The sequence below is a fragment of the Galleria mellonella genome, unplaced genomic scaffold (assembly GCF_026898425.1).
Source record: "Galleria mellonella isolate WM207_F2 unplaced genomic scaffold, CSIRO_AGI_GalMel_v1 utg250, whole genome shotgun sequence".
Taxonomy (NCBI): Eukaryota; Metazoa; Arthropoda; class Insecta; order Lepidoptera; family Pyralidae; genus Galleria; species Galleria mellonella.
The window spans coordinates 35,002-59,429 of record NW_026442052.1 but is presented as its reverse complement, the minus strand read 5'-3'; the positions used below and the strand labels follow the sequence as shown (position 1 = coordinate 59,429).

Sequence of the window (24,428 nt, the reverse complement as noted above, 5' to 3'; positions counted from 1 at the left end):
CGATGAGAATAAAAACAGGCCAGTTAGCCCATCACGATGAATTCATCAGGAATTAACCATGATAGTTTCCAGGGAGAACCGCGAAGAGGTCGACCTGGTCGGGTATATTGCTAGCAATGGGATTCTCAGTCTCCATTACTAACAATCCCTTTCCCCCAACGGTGAATAGTTTTAATCAACGCATCAATTTGTTTTTTTTTTATTTAGAACTCGAGACCGTATGTCTACTAATGAAACTTTTTTACGATGATTAGTCTTTTGCTACGCAAAAAAAGCTTACAGAAATACTTATAAAAATCGGTTCAAAAATATTTACAAAAAAAAAACTACAAAAAGTATCATTAGTTGTTCTATTCACCGTATCAATGACAAAACATCACTGCATACTATTACTAATGTGTTACTTCATAGCAGCTGTATTGGTAAAATTAATTTACATGTCATTTACAAAGTCTGGCTGACAAAGAGAGGTGCAGTGAGTATTGTGGGGCTGTTAGCAGGACAAACATGCTGTCAAAGAACAATACAATTTGTTTGTGAACAGAAGAAGACGCGGAAATTGCGGAAACACCGCGGATTGGTTTCCATCGTGTGCATAACAATTTGAACAGTAAAGTATATATAAGGCACACTGACTACCACTGCAGTCTTCACTTTATTGTACTGATGAACAAATATCTCCCTAACGAGGCCCACCTGATGGAAAGTGGTAACCGTCATCTATAGACATGACAGGTACCAATGACATAACAGAGTATACTGTCTCGCCCATGATACCCCCCATGCGTTGCCATTCTTGAGGACTCAGGTGTTATTCCTCTGTACCCAGTAAATTCACCATATTTAGTCACGAAATATCGCACTCCTGTACTACTTGTTTTTTAAGGTCTTATAGAATACTAGCGCCCCGACCCAGCTTCGCATTGGTTTTTTGGAAAATAAAATACAGCCCATGTTACACATTGGCGGTGTTACTTTCTAGTACTAATATTAGTTTACATTTAAATTAATTCTTAGGAATTTGTAATAAAATTATTTTTTATTTCGTATTTTATTTATTTACATTTATATAATGTCTAAATTTTATTAAATTAAATTACATTAATAAATTGAGTGTAAACTTTAAGTTACAAACCTGAAATAAAAATAGTTCGTTCAATTTTTACGTGTCCATTAATTGTCATATATATATATATATATATATATATATATATATATATATATATATATATATATATATATATATATATATATATATATATATATATATATATATATATATATATATATATATATTAATATTATATACATATATATATATAATATTTATAATTTATTAAACAATTTTTAAGATCATCCCCCATCGTTCCGTCTGCATAACATGGCATCGTTACTCAGGGGCCTCTCTTTCAAGTCGATTGCTTGATTGCCTTGATGTGGCACTAAGCAGGCAATTTGCTATTCTCTTTCGTGCTGCATTGATTACATAATTCTTTATTTTACAAGATTCTTTTTAAAATTTTATCCATACAGTAGAACTTCACAAATAAAGATTTTTGTCGTGTTTGCAACATACATACACACATACACACACATGTTCGCACGCACACACACACACACACACACACACACACACACACACACACACACACACACACACACACACACACACACACACACACACACACACACACACACACACACACACACACACACACACACACACACACACACACACACACACACACACACACACACACACACACACACACACACACACACACACACACACACACACACACACACACACACACACACACACACACACACACACACACACACACACACACACACACACACACACACACACACACACACACACACACACACACACACACACACACACACACACACACACACACACACACACACACACACACACACACACACACACACACACACACACACACACACACACACACACACACACACACACACACACACACACACACACACACACACACACACACACACACACACACACACACACACACACACACACACACACACACACACACACACACACACACACACACACACACACACACACACACACACACACACACACACACACACACACACACACACACACACACACACACACACACACACACACACACACACACACACACACACACACACACACACACACACACACACACACACACACACACACACACACACACACACACACACACACACACACACACACACACACACACACACACACACACACACACACACACACACACACACACACACACACACACACACACACACACACACACACACACACACACACACACACACACACACACACACACACACACACACACACACACACACACACACACACACACACACACACACACACACACACACACACACACACACACACACACACACACACACACACACACACACACACACACACACACACACACACACACACACACACACACACACACACACACACACACACACACACACACACACACACACACACACACACACACACACACACACACACACACACACACACACACACACACACACACACACACACACACACACACACACACACACACACACACACACACACACACACACACACACACACACACACACACACACACACACACACACACACACACACACACACACACACACACACACACACACACACACACACACACACACACACACACACACACACACACACACACACACACACACACACACACACACACACACACACACACACACACACACACACACACACACACACACACACACACACACACACACACACACACACACACACACACACACACACACACACACACACACACACACACACACACACACACACACACACACACACACACACACACACACACACACACACACACACACACACACACACACACACACACACACACACACACACACACACACACACACACACACACACACACACACACACACACACACACACACACACACACACACACACGTCCGCATGCATGCACACATCGATAAATAATATGATACATGATTTTGCTACACTAACACAAATTATGAACTTTCTTCTTTTAGAAGTCACCTAAAAATTATTATTATTACTATGAGCATTTTGTTTATTGGAAACTAATAAATACAATACTAATACATCCAACTTATTAATATAAGTGAAACATGTTGTTTCAGAAAAAAAACAAAGATTGACGTCCAACATGTAAGGCGCTGGGCTGCAGCCTTCGCCGCCTCATCGCAAGTGGGCGATGCTTTTAGCCGCGCCGGCAGTGTGGCGCCGCCTGACGGACATCGGACGTCCCCTTATGTATACAGCGGCGGAGAATACTGCTCATCACTGAATATACATCTCGAGATCACTGAACTGTGTATTTTTCCTACTCCTACGTTACGTACAAGGCTACGTTTTACTAGATTTTGGTATCTTCGTGCTACTAAGGTAGGGTAAGCCGGGATCTTATATAAAGTAATCGAGCTTCTGTAGCCCTTCTATTAAAAAGTGGTAACCGTCGCCTATAGACTTAATCAGTAGCATGGACAACTCAGAATACAGAATGATGTCATAGGTACCCTCATCCATTACCGTTCCTGAGGACTAATGTTTGTGTTGTGCCTCCATACCCTGTGATTGTATTTATTTGTTTCCTAGAAACAAATAGTTTTGCCGATGTAGTTTTAAATACATTTATAAATTTATACCTTAAGTTCCCTGTACTAGTACAGATACCTCTATGCTCCGCTGCTTCGCCAAATAAATACAAGTGACTAAATCATCAATATACCAGCCTTTAACTAACCATTGCTTAACATAAGCCGAGAAGGCTTGAGGAGTTTTGCTAGTAATTGCCACGCTTGGCAGGTGAGTTGCCAACCGCAGTTTAGCTTTTGGTGATGTTTTAAGAGGGCCACTGCTGCCCATCCCTCGTCCTCCCTTAGACGCCTCTTACGACACCCACGGGAGAGGAAGGGCTGGTCAGGACCACACGGCCTTTATACACTTATATAAATGTAAAATAGTATTCTCTTTAATAAAGTAAAACTTATAATGTATAAATTCTTAACAATATATCGTCTCTAAGTAAATCTGTCCTTGGACTTACAAACACGGAAACATGGTTAAGTTGATTTTTAGTGTACTAAAACTAACATTGATTATTTAAATGAAATACGTATTAAATATTTTATTACATACAGTGTTACCAGGTATCGGAATAATACAAAGTTCAATTTTCGTCTTATATTATGAATATACGGGCATCTAGGATATTGACTATTGAACCCACTAATGTTAGTTTACTATTAATATAAATTATAATTTAGATCAAGTTTTTTGTCAGTTAAATTTAAAATAAATACAACATATATAATTTAAAATCAGCGTCGACTTCAAGGGAAATCAGCAAAAACTTGTGATTTGTGCTCTCTGCCAGTTTCATTTAATATCTTTAATTTTTAAATGCCTAAAATTTCTAAATAAAACATCGAGTATTAAAATATATCCCAGAAACAGTCAGCTGAAAAACGAGATGACGCGATTTTTTTTAAGATACATAACACGCCTTTATTCGGTATTGCACGTACGTTGCAATATAATATTTTTGTATCACTTTTCACGCATACACTGACCTATCACGTACTTTTACATGAAGTCTATGACACATATTTAGTTACACATGCATAAAAAAGTTGGGCTGCTTTTATTAAAAAGCTTGTAAAAAGATACTATTAAAAGTTTTTTAATTTAAGCTATTTTTTAAGTTTATTTATTTAAAGGAACATCAACAGCATATTGCATTATAACACATATAACAAACATTAAATACAATACAATATTAATGCACACGCCTGTTATAGATATTCACAGCATTTACTTTAACATAGTTTATTAATTAATCATGTTTAGTAACTAATTATTTTTTATTATGCTATCATTTTTTAATAAATGAAAATAGTAATAAATATAACTTTTATATTAATGTACTGCAAATCCATACAAAGCGTAAAAACATTACAAACCTGAGTAAGATGATGCACTCGCCCGATCCTAGAAATATAACAAACTAATAACAACACTAATTATCGACACAAATAGCACTTAATAAATAAATGAAATAAATTAGTTATTTCCACAGAAACACGTAAAAGTGTAACGCACATGCATGTTCCGAAGTGTCGCGGATTGCGCGCTACGCACGTAACTTCGCGAGACGACGCGGAACGCAACACGACCGCTTCACGCGTCCACGGCTGACAACAGACTGGCGTTGACACAAACCCAAACTACGGTGTGGATGAAATATGAAAACTCTATTCTAGTTCTTGGAATTTCTAGGAATATAAGTATTTTCCGAAATAAACTTTAAAATTAACCGATTTCTACGTTTATTTAAAAAACAACAATGTAATAATACAAAATATGTTGCACACGAGCAGTATTGTTCAGCGAACTTCACAAACGAGGTTCTCAATTCAACTGTATAAACGTTTATTTATTTGTAACGTTTATTGTACCGTCATGCTCGTGAACGGGTGCTTCTAGTATAAACTGGTCTGTTCTAATTGTGATTGATTATATCTTTTGTAGCTTTTTATTTTCTCCCTTTTATCGATACTGAGTTTCTTTATTGCAGAGAGAAGTAATTTTATCCATTCGTAGTTTTTGTTGTAAACTTTTATTTAAAAAAAGCAACAGCTGTGTTTCTTGCCAGTTCTTCTTAATTGAAATTGCATGCCAAACTGGATGGTACATTTATAAAAAAAATACTATTCAAAAATGCTCTTATTAAAATCACTTGAATAAAAATTATTTATTATTATTATTAGAATAACGTTCAAATATAGGATACTTGGATCTTAAGAAACCAGTTAGCAGACGCAATGGTGAACATAAAAATCTTTTCAGTCAACCTAAGAATGCCTACGTGATATTTTATGTACTTACCTAATATTTTCACCAATTGTGGTACGATTTTGATGATTCTTGTTCTTTCTCAATAAGTTAAAGTTCAATACAAATTCTAAACAAATTTGTCCATATTCTGTTAACAGGTTTATTCCAAAACAAACAAACAGAAGCAACAAATTTCTTGTCACTTGTTCTCAACTAAATCCGTTAACAACATTAGATGCTAGGTATAATACAAATTGACGTGCGTAAGTAATAATAAAATATTAAATCATATCAAATTCTTAAAAAAAAAATAGAAAATATACTCTCGACTAAAATCCCTAATGTCCGTCAGAAGTATTTGTTGCCCATTGCCGTTGTGACATTGCTATCTACATTTTACAGACCATTTAAAGGCATAGAATGAGTCTACTGTCTTTATTGAAATGCATTTTTTTATGCAACTTAGAATGGCAAAGAAGCTGACGGCCCACCTGATGGTTAGTGGTAACCGTCGCCTATAGACATGAGCAGTACCATGGACATAACAGAGTGTACTGTTTCGCCCATGATACCCCCCATGCGTTGCCATTCCTGAGGACTCAGGTGTTATTCCTCTGTACCCAGTAAATTCACACCATATCCCACCCTTCAAACCGAAACACAGCCATGCAAACACAACTGCTTCACGGTAGTAACACGAATGGGAATGAAACATGTATGGTGGTACGATATCCCTAAAAACAATATGATCGTCAATAGAGTTGATATGGGGTACGCACGCGGCCCCGTGGTCCCCCGTGAGACCCTCTTTCTACTTCATTGTTTTTTATCTCTTTTATCGTTACCCCGCGTGAAATAAAGGTGAAACTTTATTCATTTCCTGCTTTGATAGCTAATTTGACTGCTGAGTTGTGTTGGCGGGAAATAGGATCAAGTTTCGAAATTGCGTAGACCCGACACAAATGTAGAGCTTGGCTATTACAAAAAGAATTATAATAATCGGTATAGAATTGGTGACGTAATCACATAACACAATCACTAGAAATATTCAGGCGAATTGGGAATTATTCCTTACTAGCTTTTACACGCGACCTCGTCCGCGTAACCAAAATAAACTACGATTACTAATTTGGTTAAAAAGTAGCTTAGACTCTTCTCCATTTAATATAGTACGTGTATACTAGATTTCTCAGTTATTGGTTCAGCCATTAGGACGCTAAGAGGTAACAAACAAACTCACATTCACATTTCTAATATTAATAAGGACAGTACAGATTTTAGAAGTCGCTTAAAAATAAACCAGTTTCTTTTTTCTTACTGTTTGCGTAAATCTAATTAAATCGTAACAAAGGCCAACAAGTTTTCCTTTGAGTTACCAGGCAGCCACAGGAAACTGAGTGGGAAAGTCTCTATGCTTCCATCTACAAGTTATCAACTTTAAATTAAAGGAAAGCGTCGCTGCTTAATGATTCATACAGAGCACGAGTAGTGAATTCAAATCGACACGAAAGCTTCAGCTGTCTTCTAGACAAGTGACAAGCGAATTCGTCGATGGAATCGACATAGCTAGCGAGTCCGTAAGTTGGAATGAGTCATCCGGCGTCGCAATCTCATTCTATCTCACGGGCTCGCTAGCGATGTCGAAGCCATCGACGAATTCGCTTGCCACTTGCCTAGAAGCCCTGTGCGACTAACGCTACGGCGACAGAATGTACACAGTATAATAGGGAATATTGAAATAAAATGCAACAATGTTCTTTGTAATAAATAACTTTAATATCAACCATTATTATCTGTAAAATAATATACTAGGTGGAAAAATTAAGCCAAGTTTAATTTGTCAATTCGATTCCCATCGGATCGCTCCAGCGGATGGTAATTTTTCAACCTTGTATAATTTCCAATTTCCAAATACAGGGTCAGCTATAAAAAAAAAAAAAACATTAAATACTATCGTCTCTGTTCGTCATCATAAATATTAGTGATGATATTCTATTTACAGTGCGAACCTCGCTACACATCTATTTTATAATAATAATATAATATCATTGTTATTTCATATCATTCTTTTAATAATTCTATCTCTATAATTACGTATACCAGTACGAGTATTATTGTTTTTAAAAACATATTCACTTATATAGAAAAATTTTAACGTCTTTTTAGGAGAGTGCTCGTGAGAAACTGAACATTTTTCCAAAAGAAAAATGTGCAAAAACATGTCAAAAATTAATACATAGTATATACCTCCCGACATAGTATACCTCCCGACATAGTAGAACACTGCCTTAAAAGGATACGCTGCTGATTTCTATCTATACATCCTCCTACGTCGTATATTATGATAACTAACCTAGTACGGGGGGAAAGGGATTGTTAGCAATGGAGTTTGACAGCCCCATTGCTAGCAATATACCCTATTAGTATATATTATATTATCGCGACCTCCACGTGGTTCCCCCTGGAAACGATCGTGAACAATTCTTGTTGAATTCGTCACGATGGGCTAACTGACCTGCTTTATCCTCATGGTGCTCCGCCAGCGTATACCGTTAATACAAGCGGAATTACCATTCCATTATCATCTACTAAAAAAAACTAACCCCGTAAGATGTAACTGATAGAAAAAACAATTTAAAAATAGTAATATTAATAAAACTGAAAATTTCCTAAGGACAAACACATTTTGCTATCTATATTATGTAAGAGCAGCGCTCTTGTCGGTGGAGCTCTCACCACTCACTACGATTTCCAGCGAGTCTCTCCACCTCTTGATACGACACTACACCAACTCCTTCCTTGATCTGCCTGATGTAACTATGTCTCAGTCTCCCTCTCCCCCTCCTTCCTTCTATCTTACCTTCTATTATAACATTCATAAATTCGTCGTGTCGTATCAACATTCACCTAACATTTTTCCTTAAATAAATAAATAAAAATGGCATGTTATATTGTTACGCCATCATCGTACGGCTATGTCTATTAATAAAAAGGATAAAGAGAATCAGCAAAGAAAAATAATATATTTTATGTAACAATCAACAACTATATATAAACATCTATTTACTATAGCGACCTTCAAGAAAAGAGCATATTCCCTTTTAAAAGGCCGGCAGCACACCTGCAAGGCCACTGGTATTGTGGGTGATCATAGGCGGCGGTAGTCACTTACCATCAGGTGAGCCGCAAGCTCGTTTGCCCCCTGTGTTGTAAAAAAAAAAGACCTAAACACACAGATATAAAACTACACTGATTTAAGATGACTAGACGTGCCATATACTGGTACTGGTAGTGCTTCCATAACATCTATTAGTTTGGTTTAGTTTTTACAGAGTTAATTATAAATCGGGGTGTCATTAGTAAAGTAAAAGAATGCAACGTGTCTCAGGGAGTGCGTGTGAGGTCCGTGGCTCAGTATGTCGGTGGTGGTGGCGGTGGTGGCGGTGGTGACGGTGACGGCGGCGGCGGCGGTCAGTGCCGCTGGTGCGCGTCCCGCAGCTGGCGCGCGAGCCAGGCGACGCCGTCCGGCAGCCCGGCGCCCGACAGCGCACTCGACGCGCAGATGTGCCACGGCTTGTCCGATACGCGCTCCAAGCCCAACGCTACAAACCGATACACTCGTACACTGGGCGGAGGGGATTGTTACTAATGCGGATTGTCAGCCCCCGTTGTTAGCAATATACCCCATCAGGTCGACCTCCAAGTGGTTCCCCTGGAAATCATCGTGTTGAATTCCAGATGTATGCATCACGGTGGACTAACTGACCTGTCCTTTCATCCTCACCTATCATCCCTCACTGGTGTCCCGCCAGCGTTTACTAACAGTGCAAGCAGGGTTACTATATCATTGTCATCCATTGAATATACGTACAGTGGTACCTCGATATACGAGTGCCCTAATATACTTTGAGATGAGAACAAGACTTGAGATATGAGAAATCGCACACTACACCGCTGCATACGACCCCAACATGAGGGGTGGATGTTGGTGTCTAACAGTTCCTCTCACCTCAGACTAACACTTCGCAAAAACAAGTCTTTTTTTTTTTGGGAGTACATATTAATGGCATTTCAATTAATTTCAATGGGGAAAATTTCTTCGATATACGAACAATTTGATAACGAGCAAGGTTACGGAACGAATTAAACTCGTATGTATGGTATCTCGAATAACACGGTAGTTTGAAATTACTCAGACCATTTGTAAACTAGATATTGTAAAGCTAGTGCCACGGTCGGACATTCAGATACATCAGACGATATGTACGAGTAGCAGCAGACCATCAGAACTAGTTATGAGTTGGAATAAAATACAGTGAAAGCTCTATGTTCACTACACTATTAAAATAAAAACACTGCACCGTGTATTGTGAACTTTATTATTATTATTTAAAAATAAAAAAAAACAAATCCCTGTATTGTAATAAAACGTTAGAATATTTATCGCAATACAATGTTTACATAACGCCATCTATGTGTTCAATGGTGAATTAATTTTGTTGTTTACACTCTATATAAATACATTTGAACCAATTTCAATAAAAAAAAGTTTTTTATTGGGAAAAGTTGTTAAACTGAGTAGAATAAATAAAATATAAAGAATGTTGCTTATAGAGAGGTTGCTTATATAGAGCGTTCACTGTAGTAATTTTACACAAATCGTAAGGTCATTCGTATTTGTAATAAGTCGCGACGTCGTCAGATCCGTTACGAGTCATGTTGTAGCCTCTAAAGTACTACCCACAGATATATGAATTCAATTATGCAGCAAATTCATATCAACCAGAGGGAAACTTTGTACAAAAGTCGTTTGCTTGGGCACCTCCACCTCATTCGTGTTTCAACCGTGAAGCAGTTATGTTTGCATGGCTGTGTTTCGGTTTGAAGGGCATGTGGCAGTAAATTAACAGGATACAGAGAAATAACACCTGACTCCTCAGGAATGGCTACGCATGGGGGCTATCAGTACAATTTGTTATATCCAGTACCATGGATATAACATGTCTCATGTCTATAGGCGACGGTTACCACTTTCCATCAGGTGGGCCGTCAGTTTGTTTGTCATTCTAAGTTGCATAAAACAGTACCTTAATATTTAAATATTTTGCTGAAATAGGTGTTATATTGTCTATGTACATATCACTAGTTAATTGAATAGAATGATTTTATTTAATCCACTGCCATTAGAACAGAATAGAAAAGAAAAACACAATTACAAAAAAAAAAAATACAAAAATATTACATATATAAGTAGTGTCTCATTACAGGCAAAAGCAACTGGCTCAGCTGATGCTGCGAGCGTCCCAGTGCAATGTGTACAGCTGCACAGCGCTAGTTTACAGCCAGCCCCTCTCTTAACAACATCAGTTTGTTTGTGACTGGCTACACTCGAAAATGGACCACCATCATACCATCATTAACACTAGAAGTCCTATAACCTTCCATCAATCTCTGGCTGCCATTTCATCCACGCACGTTTAGTGACGCTTATTTCCCCTCTAAACTAGGCATCATCAGACAAATAGATCGTTTAGAGATTAAAACACGTGTCACAAAACGTGCGTGAACAAAATGGCAATCGGAAACTAATGGCTGATATAGAAGGTTGTAGAACTTCTGATAGTAAGAATGGTGGTAATCTTCAAATGCTGGCAGTCACACACATAGTAATGGTAGTGGAATTAAACAAAATAATTCTAATCAAATGACCAACGTTAATATGTATTACGAATATATCGAATAATTACTGTGTCGCTTCTCAGAGAGACCATCAAACCAAACTGTATCAATTCAAACTGTAACCTACTCGTATAAACTCAGGTGAACTTAGTTTACAGCGAGTGCTGCAAACTTACTGCCACTGAGACTAGAGTAACGAAGTTATTTCTTGTTTCTTGTGTTGATATAAAATGGAAACTGCTATTGTGCTCTTATGTTAATTGACTAAATATTGGCGACTATTTTTAAAATAATTTTATATTTCTTACTAACAAATGGTAATGAATATTCCATTGTGAATTCATCCCTTCGTCCCTTAGCCACTTGAACAACCTCTCATTAACAACTTCTCAACCGACTTCAAAAAGAAAGAGATTCTCAATTCGGTTGTATTTTTTGTTACCTCGTAACTTCTAACTGATAAATCCCGTAAAAATGTTACCGAAAACGGTTCACTAGTTTAGTTTTGAAATCAAAAGTTTGGTTTACCACAATTGGAGTTGATTTTTTTTTATGGGACACAATTTAAATTATTGTTTTGGAAGTTCGTCAGCAGGTATTGGAAAAAAAGGTTAGAAACTCCTGATTGCAATAATTCCCTTGCTTACAAATACTTAACGAAGTTAAAGGAAACGGGTCTGCAAACGCAACTTAGAATACCGAAACCCAATGTAAGTTAGGAAATTTTGTATTTCCACCGCGTAATTAGCCTCACCAAGAATAATAATAATTTATTTGCTGGAAATGTGGTTTGTACAAACGGTCTTAAGTAATAACAAAGCTACACATTTTGCCTTATCTAAAGGCATGCAAATTTTGTCTAAGTACATGTTTGTAGTTTTTAGTGGCTTACATATTTAAAGTATAAATTCATTAATTACATAAGTTATAATAATTATTAGGTACATTTAGTTAGTGTCAACATTTAAGAATCAAACCTAGCTCCTCGTTTCTGCCAACTATGTACCGCTGTGTCGTAATAGTCGATAAAGATAATTTATTAATTATACAGTACTATCATACCTACTTGTACAATCATTAGCCCATTACCCTAAGGTTGTCTTGAAAAGATCGCTCTCAGCAATAAAACCGCCTCACTGTACTTATACAACTGTATCGTTGTGTTTGTTAATTGTTTTGCTTATTTCCTATCATCATCATCACTACATAGTATAAAACAAAGTCGCTGTCGCTGTCTGTCCGTCCCTATATATGCTTAAATGTTTAAAATTACGCAACGGATTTTGAAGCGGTTTTTTTTAATAGATAGAGATCAATATGGTCCTTTACAGCATGTAATTTAAATGAATATTTTCGAAGATATAACAGATTTAAAAAGCAGGGACATAGTAGTGCGCCAGTACCAGCCCGGCCGGCGGCGCGTGCCTATAAATAACGCGTCGAAGGCCGCGCTTCTCCCTATAGCACTTTATCATATTTGTATTGTCTAATAACAAAAAAGCTGTAAACGTTGTTTATAAGAACATTCTGTAGTAGGTAGGTATATTTTGTATCAGCATTGCACCCGTGCGAAGCCTGGCCGGGTCGCTAGTATTGTATAATGCAAATAAAGTGTACTCACGACCCATTCATGGTTCAACAGTGGTTATTAGAAGAGCGTATCTCACCGGAGGCGATCTGCGTGGGCGCGAGCGCGTGCGGCGCGTCGCACTTGTTGGCGAACACGAGCAGCGGCACGCGCCGCGCGCACACGTCCGGGTGCGCCAGCACCAGCGCCAGCTCCTCGCGCGCCACCACTGCCGACCACCACTACACTCTACTACGCGACCGCGCCGCACTACCCACGGTCCACCATCGGCTTGTTTGCCATTCTAAGTTGCATCAAAAAGTATCTCTTGCGCTGCGACTACTACTCATGCTTAACGTGTTATTTATTTATTTATTCATTAAAAATAATTACAACATTATGACAGCAAAACCCAAATCAATGTTATAGGGGGGAAAGTATTTGTTAGTAACAGATACCAAAAATCCCATTGCTAGCAATATACCTAACCAGGTCGACCTCCACGCAGTTCCCCCTGGAAACTATCATGACTAATTCCTGATGAATTCATCATGATGGGCTAACTGGCCTGTTTTCATTCTCATCGATCACCCTTCACTAGTGCTCCGCCAGCGTATCCCGTTAGCGCGGGCGGGGTTACCATACCATTTTCAGCCAACAAAAAATCAATATTATAAACCTGGTGTGCTAACATACAAAATTAAAATAAAAGTATTTAACCCGACTCTACGGTATATGTAGTAAATTGAAATGCTAAATGTCACTCTTTAAACTGAAGTAGCTATGCGAGCACAGTTACTTGACGATGGGAACTCATTTAATTAAATAGCACATATCTTTTAAGTGATTCACTCAGTTCTAACGGCGCTTGATGAAAAGTGGTAATCGTCGCTTATAGAACATGAACAGTATCATAAGCATCACAAGACTAGTCTTGTGATCTATGACCATGATGTCTCTTACTGCTCAGGATTTGACTTCTGAGAGTTAATGCCTCCGTGCGCTGTTATTTCACTGCAGTATCCCATTATTCTTCAATCCAAAACAACAAAACATACATTTTATAAAACCGTAAGTGAGTACTGAACAAATGAAATAGGTGAATGCTAACCTAGCCTGAGATGGTCGGCGGAGTCGACGACGAATATGAGGGCGTGCGCGCGGCGGTAGTGGCGCTCCCAGAGGGCGCGGTGCCGCGGCGCCCCGGACACGTCCCACGCGCTGAACGACACGCCGCCACCTGCCGTACCGCCAGGGTGGAGGGGAGTGTTAGTAATGCGGACTACCAGTCTCATTGTTAGCAATATGCCCAAAAAGATCAACCTCCACGTGGTCCCCGCTGCCATCATGCCAATTCCAAGTGAATTCATCACAATGGGCTAACTGACCAGCTTTTTCATTCTCACCTATCATCACTCATTGAGGCCCCGCTAGTGTATACCGTTAGCGCGGGCGGGGTTACCATTCCATTATCATCCATTAAAAAAAACCGTACTGTCACGTATCATTTAATATATGAACATGAAATGGCGCGTCTCCATACGCTAATAGCGGGACACCCGTCGAGGATAATTAGGATAACTTGCAACCAGTTCAATCGGCCACGACTCAGTTTAATTCATTTCAATTGCATTGGCCAAAATTCTTTACTTCCAATTAACTGAAAACCATTATCTGGATTGTTTCCAGTTACCTGGAAAATTGTCAGAAAATATTACCAGCAACTAGTGGACAATAATCAATTAGGAGTTTAAGTCTCTGTAAAGAATAAACCATAAGAGTTATAATGTTTGTGGTACTCATATATTGCATTGAAGCATCAAACATGCATGATGGATGCAGAATCATCTGCATCCATCGATTGTCTGCACCTACCGCAGAGTGACCACTGTGGAGTCTTACATCACCATTAGTTATCTGTTCTTCAGACTTTATCGGTCATTTTTAACGCTTTTAAGGATATTCTCCTTTTTGAATGCAACGTTCAAAGTAGAGGTAAAAAATCTTATGAATATAACCCAACATACCTCTAACTTTTAAACTACGTAGGAGTACTCTTAGCCATTTACCACTAGACGGCCGTAGAGTTAATATATCATAAAGTCGTAGAAAAAAAAACGTATATTAATGACTCTTTTTAGGTATAATTTCCATAGAATATGTATATATAACTATGTAATAAATAATAAGTTACTTTGAAAGTGGTCCTGTTGGTGCGCGACGGTGGGCGTGACGTGCGGCAGCCGCTGTTCGGGCGGCCGCAGCGTGTTCAGCAGCGTGCTCTTGCCGCTGTTGTCCAGCCCCAGCACTAGCACCGTCACCTCTGTCTTACCGCGGCCCAGCCACACCGACAGCTTGTCCAGCAAGCCCATGTTACTTTACGAATCTACAATGACATTACAAACCAATCACCACAGGCAGGCAGCATAACAGTCACCTGCATGGGTACTTCTATTCACCTCTGCAGTTTCTGACTTGAAACAGCCATATTTGTTAGCCATGGATATTTTAGTTTGAAAGATGGAATATGACAGTGAAATTACAGAGTAAAGATACTTAGATAACACGTTAATTCTACAGGAATAGCAATGCATGGGCATCGCACTGTACTCCGTGATGCCCATGGTATATATGGCAGTGTTTACGTCTATAGGCCGCACTTATCTTTTTCCATGCAGTGGGGCATTTTTGCCACATCAAATCGATAAAAAATCAAGTAAATAAAATGCATTAAAAGTAATTAAATTTCATTTATTTATTTTATGATACATAGGTAACAGTACATAACAATGGATTGTAAAACAAGATAAATCCTCCATGATCAACCTCATCTATCGAAGTATATTAAAAGTAATCTTATTTACATTCAAATTCTCTACGGAGTAATACAATCGAGTGTCATAGTCACAGACATTATCTTAACGTACGTCTCTTATTGCATGCAATTTCTTAACTTGTCACATGCATACGCTTTGGATAGCGGCAACTTAAAAAACTCAATATCGTAGGTTGACATTTAAAAAGTGTCTAAGTATTCCAAATTCAAAATAAATGAACACAAATAGTCGCATTTAACAATATTAAATGATTAATTGTTGACAATTGACTTAGTTTCATTAAACTAACCTTTTACTGGACGATTGACTGGATACCATGAGTGACAGCTTCGTGTACAGCCCCGCGTGAGGAACATAAACGCATTCAATTTGTAAAAGTCCAAAAAATATTAACTTGCAGCTAATAAGAATTAATAAAACTTGTAAATAAGAGTTACTAAAACGTAATAACAGTGATGTTGAATATAAGTTGTATTGATGTTGTTCGAACGTTGCTGTGGCAACGGGCGCCTTAACAATACGAGTACATAGCGGCAGAGTGCGGCAACAATCGCCTTTTCTGCGAAAATACCGACTAATATTGCAGTTACTTCTAATCAGATATTAAAAACTTAAATATATTGTAAGCAACAGCAGGGGTGTCACACAACACTTTTTGTTATTTTTTTGTTCGATGGATAAAAATACTATTTCAGTAGCCCTACCTGCGCTATCGATATGCGCCGGCTGGATACCAGTGTGAAATAATATGGGAAGATAAAAAAGGTCAGCTGACTCATCGTGACCAGGAAATAGACATAATAGTTTCCAGAGGGTGCCGCGTGGAGGTCGACCTGATAGGATATATTAACTAGCAATTGAGCGATTACTCCCTATTACCAACAATCCCTTCCCCCAGCACATTTTTGTTAGATGCACCTTTTTCTTTATGCTCCCAGGTGACTTTGATCACTTTATATTAAACATCACATAATCTGTCAGTACTAAAAAAACTGTTTTTTGTGGAATATAATCCATAGTATACAGATGTGAGTTTATTTGTTCATTATCTTAACGCCTTAAAGGCCATCAAATCATTATGAAATTTCATGTACAGATAATATTTAGAATGTAAAGAGACCTCCGCTATTATTTACACGATCAGTAAAAGTATTCCGGTTGCGTGAAAGAAGTTGTGCGAGCCGCTGCCCCCGATGGGTCGGTAGGCGCGTCGGCAAGCACCGGGGCGCTAGTACGCCCGGACGTCGACCTATCCTACTCGAGAAAAGAGAGTACCTTGCACAGTGGACGCACAAAGCACTCTCTCCCCAAAGGGCCTCAGTCTTCGCCGCAGGCGCGTTGCAGGTGAAGGACCAGGTACGGCTGTACCACTATACGTCGCCCTCAGAAGAACGACGTTGACGAACACGTAGACACGACAATGACGTAGCTTTAAAGACTCCGCCGCGATGACTGACGACGAAGCGATGACGGACGAAAGATGGATGACTGACGTGGTGAAGGACAGATGATGATGGGGCACGATGAAATAAAACGAAGCGGTGATCTTGAAATGATGACGATGACGTGAAGAGACTATTTTTTCGCGATTTCTCTTGCTGTGTTGCTCTCTCTAGGGAGGTCAATTTCGCTATGCCTATTGGCCAATGATGGCCCTATATTTATATTCAACTATGACCGCTGGCCAGCGGACCAGCGGTGCACTGGCCAGCGATTATATACTATGTGAAATATTGTGTTAAATCACATCAAATATTATCGAACTATGAAACTGTTAAAAGTAAAACTATAAACTATTCCTATTCGAAATTATAACAATAATTATGAAGTTATTTACATTCTATGGGAGCGGTGGTCCGAAACAGAAGTCGTGGGTAAAAACTAGTATAAAATCTTAATGATTCGCTAAGTGGTGAAAGCGCCAAGAGAAAAATAGTTATTAAAGCATTATGAACACTAAACATCGCAAAAGCGTCACCCACAAACAATACTTATCACATACTTATTGGTTTGTTTTAAGGGAGTTTCGGCACAGTGGAATTTCTTGTAACTGTAATAACAGCCTTTGTAATTCTAAAACCACGCGGCCGCTCCGATCTTTTCTAATCTTCGACAAAGGAAGTTTTGTTGTATGTTTTGATAGTACGATATACAAACATACAGCTGATACAATGGTTTTGAAGTGTCTGAAATATAACCGACGGCTCCATATTCACTTTGTACAAGGCGATCACTACAATCCTATTTTCTTTAATACCCCGTTCTATATCGTAATTTGATAATGAACATAAAAAATTTTTTAAATGGCGCGAAATTAACAGATGTTTTTTGTTTTATTATTTTTATTTTAAGTAATAAAAGTGTTATAAATAATAAAATCTTTACCGCTTATAAAATAATAATACCGATGTGTTTCCTTGTTGCTTACTGGTTTTATGAGATTATTAAAAATAAAAAAATAAACTTATTTGGAACCAACACGGGAATAATTATCAAAATCAGTTTATAAATAATTGGCAAATATATTATGTATCTTTACTAATATTATAAACGTAAAAGTGTGTTTGTATGCTAACTTATAACACCTTAACGGCTTAACCAATCACTATAAAATTTGGTATACATAGCATAGAGAAGGTTATAGGCTTTTTATCACGCAGATCACGCAGACAAAATCTGAGGTAAAAGTTAGTATTATATATAAAAAATACCACCATACTGAATACTTCCTAATCTTTAAAGTCGTTTCAATGAATAAATAAAATAAATAATTAACGGATATACCTAAAATTAGAAACTACATATTATCATTTATTTATTTATTTATTTATTTATGTACACTTTATTGCACCATTTATAGAATAGTAAACACATTTAACTGTAATAAGAAATGATACATATTATCATTTTAAAATAAGTTGAAAATGAATTACATACATACTAACCACAGACATAGCTGCATATCCTTTTGTCTGATGGTATAATATAAAGTTTAAAAATATTGGCTGTCATCTCTGCGTGACGTTACACGGCACGTCACGATTTGACAGTTTGATTATTAGGGATTGAGAAAAAAAAAGGCGGGAAACTCGAATAAGAACAAGCGGGTTTTTTAAATTTTTTTTATTAATTTATTAAAACTATCTCTATCAATTCTTATTATTGAATAAAATATTATATTTTCACTAAATTCAGCGACAGTAATATAATTAGCATTCATGGGGAAGCGCAGTTGTAGAAAAAGGAAAAAAAAAGATGACGATTCAGGTGATGTAGACCATGAACCTTGTAATGACAAGGATATATATTCGGAAGATACTTCTACTGACTCAGAATCTGAAATTGATAAGGCCGATAAGTATAAACCTTACTACGTCACAGATTATATTAGAAGATATCCCGAGGAATCCCCTGGGACAGAATTTGTTGTCTTTGTAGAATCCTCAGATAGTCAGAAAACCATTGGATCCAGAGACTTGCTCTCACTCTCCTCCTGTTTAAAACGATTTAATAAAGGGGTAACTTATCTTAGATCTATAAATAAATTCAAAATCGGAGTATACTTTCAAAAGCCAGACTTAGCCAATGCTTTTTTAAATAATAAAACTTTTTTAAATGACTACCATTTTAAGGCCAGTATTCCTGCTTCTTCAACAGAAGTTACAGGCGTTATTAGAAATGTACCTACAAATATATCTAATAAAAAAATATATACTATGATATCGAGTTCTAAGAAAATTATTGCTATTAAAAGAATTTTAAGAAAAAATACCTTGACTCATGGATATGTGTTACAGCCAACTCTAACCGTGACAATTACTTTTGCTGCATCTGTATTACCTGAATATCTGGATATTGGAGGTTGGCGCCACAATGTCACTCCATATATACCACCAGTTAAACAATGCTACCGGTGCTTGAGGTATGGACATTTAGCTAAATTCTGTAAGAATTCTGAGCGTTGCAGCATCTGCAAAGGTGAGCATAATTATAAAACTTGTACAACTGGAATGGAAAACGCTATTTGTGTACACTGCAATGGAAATCACACAAGTGTATCACCGCAATGCCCTGTTAAACAAAAGAAAATTGCTGAAAATAGATCTAAATTCAGACCTGCTTCTTTTGGAGATATACTTAGCACTGAAATATTTCCTAAACTGGGTAACAAACCTAAAAAAAATGTAGACCTAATTTCAATTCTAAATTCTGATAACAAGAGTTTATCACTTTTAATAGAAAGCATAATCAAACTTATTTCACTACATAACACAAAGAACACATCTATTAACACTAAAAGTGTTTTGAATGTGTTATATGATACTTTTGGTAATAGACCTATTTCACAAAATTCAATCGAGACCAATTAACTATCATACAGTGGAACGCTCAGAGCCTACTGAGCAATCGACATATTTTTACACAATTTTTAAATGAACATCATATTCACATTGCTCTCATCTCAGAAACTTGGCTAAAACCACATTACAAATTAAAAATTAAAGATTATTGTATAGAACGAAATGATTGTGGTAATAACCACAATGGAGTAGCGATTATTATACATAATAGTATTAGATATAAAAAACTTCACTCTTTTTTCGACAATTCTTTGCAAACTATAGCTATTAGTATTGAAGTTAATAATTCTTGGTATTCAGTTGCCAGTATTTACTGTCCTACCAATAGTACACCTAGTTTTACTAAAGCCAAATTTAAGTTCTTTTTGGAGTCTCTTCCTAAACCCACTATCATATCTGGAGATTTAAATGCACATCATACTATGTGGGGTTGTACCTCCACTAATACAAGAGGTAAAGACATTCTTGATTGTTTAGATGAATGTAATTTGGTACTATTAAATGATAAGCAAGTTACTACTGTTGGCTCTCATATTTGGAGACCCAATGGCCTTGATTTAACTATGGTATCCCCATCCATATCATTAAAATGCGAGTGGTCGGTTCATGATGATCCGTTAGGAAGTTATCACCTGCCGACTTTTACTAAAATAAACACAAAGAACTCTTCATCAACTCCGTCAGGTGAACAACATGCTCCTATAGATGAAGTTAATAAACTTTTGTTAAATCGTATAAACCTACGTCTCGTTAATTGGGATCTTTATTCTGAAACTGTTAATCGATTACTTTTGGATTTCGAGTATGATGTCAATGAACCCTTAAACAATTACAATAGGTTCTGTAAAAATATTTTGACAGCTGTGGAACGTTCCGTTCCACGTAGGAACTTATCAAATAGCGGTGCAAATACTTCAAAGAGGCACAAACATATTGCAGTACCTTGGTGGAATAACAGGTGTGCGACAGCTGTCAATGATAGTAAAGCGGCTTACCTTAGGTTTAAACAAAATCCAACTCTCGATAATTACATAAATTTTAAAAGAGTTCAAGCTGTTAAAAAGTTAGTAATTAAGCAAGTAAGACAACAGGGGTGGCAGGAATTTTGTTCCAAATTTAATAGATTAACACCAATTTCCACTGTTTGGCAAAATATGAGAAAACTAAATTCAAAACATCGTCAAAATCATTTTAAAGATATATCATGGGTCAATGATTTTTTACGCAAATATACTCCTGATTTTGTACACTCACCTTTTGATGACAAACAGTTTAATTCTGTTAATTCATGCCCAAAATTTCTCACTGACCCATTCTCAATTGATGAAATATCCAGTGCAGTAAAATCTAGAAAAGATACAGCTAGTGGCCTTGATCGCTTAACATACAATATGTTTCGATTGCTGAATAAAATAAACCTTACTAAACTCTTACAAATTTTTAACGATTTATGGAAGGACTGTATTATCCCACCAGAATGGAAAATGGATTGTTTGATTCCAGTAATTAAACCCGGTAAAGATCCTACAAATTTCGACTCCTATAGACCTATAACATTGACGTCCTGTGCAGGCAAATTATTCGAACAATTAATTAAACAGCGTTTAGAGTTCTTTATTGAAAGTAATAGTATATTACCATCGAATCAATTTGGTTTTCGCCGTGGATATTCAGCGCGCGAAAGTTTAGCGAACTTCTATGTCGACCTTAGTACTGCTTTGAATAACGATGAATATGTTCTATCTGTTTTTTTAGATGTCGTAGGAGCTTTTAACAATGTAAATTTAACAGTTCTATCTTCGATTTTATCCTCATTTCTTCCAATGAAACTTATCGAATGGATTTATAATTTTCTTAGTAATAGAGAAGTGTATGTTAAAGTAAATAGTAAATTAATAGGACCTAGGTTAAGCTCTAAAGGAGTATGTCAAGGTGGTATTCTAAGCCCGCTACTATATATTTTATATATCTATAAACTTAATTCAATTTTAGGAAACAGTGTGAACAACTTGCAATTTGCCGATGATTTATTAATTTATATAAAAGGAAAGAATATTATTGATATGCAATTAGTGTTAAATGAGTCATTAAAAAGACTTGAGAAATATTTTTCTCTTCTTTCCCTCGATATTAGTTTAACCAAAAGTAAAGTAGTTGTTTTTCATCAAGTTCATAAATATGTTCCATTAATGAATATTATATATAATAATCAAACTCTTCCAACAGACTGTAGCGTTAAATTTCTGGGGGTAATTTTTCATCAAAATTTAAAATGGGATCTATACGTTGATTGCTTAGTAGATCGTGCTTTAAGAGCCACTAATATAATAAGATCTGTAATTGGTCGTAACTGGGGAGCTGATCCTAAAATTATCCTTTTACTTTACAAATCTCTTGTTAGAAGTAATTTTGATTACGCTTTCTTTTGTTATGCCTCAGAACATAAATTAGTAGAAAAACTCGAAAAAAAATTCAAAATATGAATTTAAGACTTATTTTAGGTGCTATGTATACTTCTCCAATTATCTCAATGCAAGTAGAATGTAATTTGCCTCCTATCCTTCTTCGTTTCGAATACCTAAAACTCAAATTTCTCTTCAAAGTTTTTTCAGTTTCCAATAACCCACTCATACTCAAATTATTAAATTGCCCCATTTCTATGTTTTTGAATAAAACTATTGTCAATGATTTGAATTTACGAGATGAATATAACATCTATAGTAGTAAGATACTTCCTTGTTATAATGGCCTTTATGAGAGTAAGTTCTGTAAGATCAAAATTGTTATACGTAAAGACATAAAAGAAAAGCACGATATGTATGAGACTTTATCAGAATTTATTGACTACAGGCAGATATATACAGATGGTTCCAAAAATGCACTTAGCACTTCAGTGGCTTTTTACGATTTGTCAAATAGATTTGGTCACGGTTATAAAATTTCAACTTTGGCTAGTATTTACACAGCAGAAGCAAAAGCTATATTTTTAGCATTAGAATACATAGAAAAACAGGTACTATATTCGAAATGGATTATAATTACAGATAGTATGAGTGTTCTTATGGCATTAAAAAATAACACATTCATTTCATCATCAAACTACTTAATTCAAGAAATTCGTAATAAATATTATCATCTCTGTACTATATATGGAAAAGATATTATCTTCATCTGGACCCCTTCACATATTGGAGTGTTTGGGAATGAACAAGTAGACACTTTGGCTAAAATTATTAATTCAAGTGCTGCTCGTGTTCAAGATTTACCCCTTTGTTACTCAGATTGTAGTATTGGAATACATAAAATCGTTACAACTAAATGGGAGGAGCATTGGACTCAAATATTACAGACTAAAGGCAAATGGTACCGCAAAATTAATTGGCGTATTGGAAAACCGTGGTTCTGCAAAGGAAAGGACACAAACAGAAAATTTTACACCAATATTTGTAGATTACGAATCGGCCACGGACATTTCAACGAACACCTGCACCGAATGGGCATGATCGCTTCCCCATCATGCACATGGTGTAACTCAAATACAGCCCAATCTCTACATCACCTTTTTTTTGATTGCTCTGAATTTGTCATTCAAAGACACATTATGTTTGACGAACTTAGGATTATCTTCAAAAAACCCGAAAATATCCCGCACTCAATCCCGATTCTCTTAAGATTTCCTTCTTGTTTCAAAGCTATTTTCACTTATATTACTACAACATTCAAGGAGCTATAAGAATACTTTTATTGAATTGCAAGACAATGATTTTTTATAATTATTTATTTTTAATTTGATAAATCCACTGGTTTAAGAAAACTCAAGAAAAGATATTTATGAAAATGTACTTACCGGATTTGACAAATGAAATATTGAAGATTATGACAATAATTGAAGCGACATTAGAAAAATAAAATTCCAGACAAATTATCTTTTTGAAAACTAGGCAGCATGGTCTCCGACCTTAGCCTGTTCCAAACGTAACAAACGTACTAAAAAAAAA

At 36.7% G+C, this 24,428-nt stretch overlaps 1 protein-coding gene across 2 annotated transcripts; it reads right to left on the bottom strand.

Moving 5' to 3' along the window:
* Positions 1–7,632: 7,632 nt before the first annotated feature.
* LOC113519207 (ADP-ribosylation factor-like protein 6) lies at positions 7,633–17,209 on the bottom strand. Of its 2 annotated transcripts, none has more exons than XM_031912229.2 (5): positions 16,359–17,209; positions 15,427–15,618; positions 14,344–14,472; positions 13,333–13,474; positions 7,633–9,588 (listed from the first exon to the last, which is right to left on the bottom strand). In XM_031912229.2, exons 2-5 carry the CDS (start codon positions 15,602–15,604, stop codon positions 9,321–9,323), a joined length of 717 nt encoding a protein of 238 aa, XP_031768089.2. In that variant the 5' UTR covers positions 15,605–15,618; positions 16,359–17,209; the 3' UTR covers positions 7,633–9,320. The 2 variants fall into 2 exon arrangements, with proteins under 2 accessions (XP_031768089.2, XP_026760060.1); XM_026904259.3 differs by having other exon boundaries at positions 9,315–9,588; positions 13,333–13,461; positions 16,359–17,140.
* Positions 17,210–24,428: the final 7,219 nt, after the last annotated feature.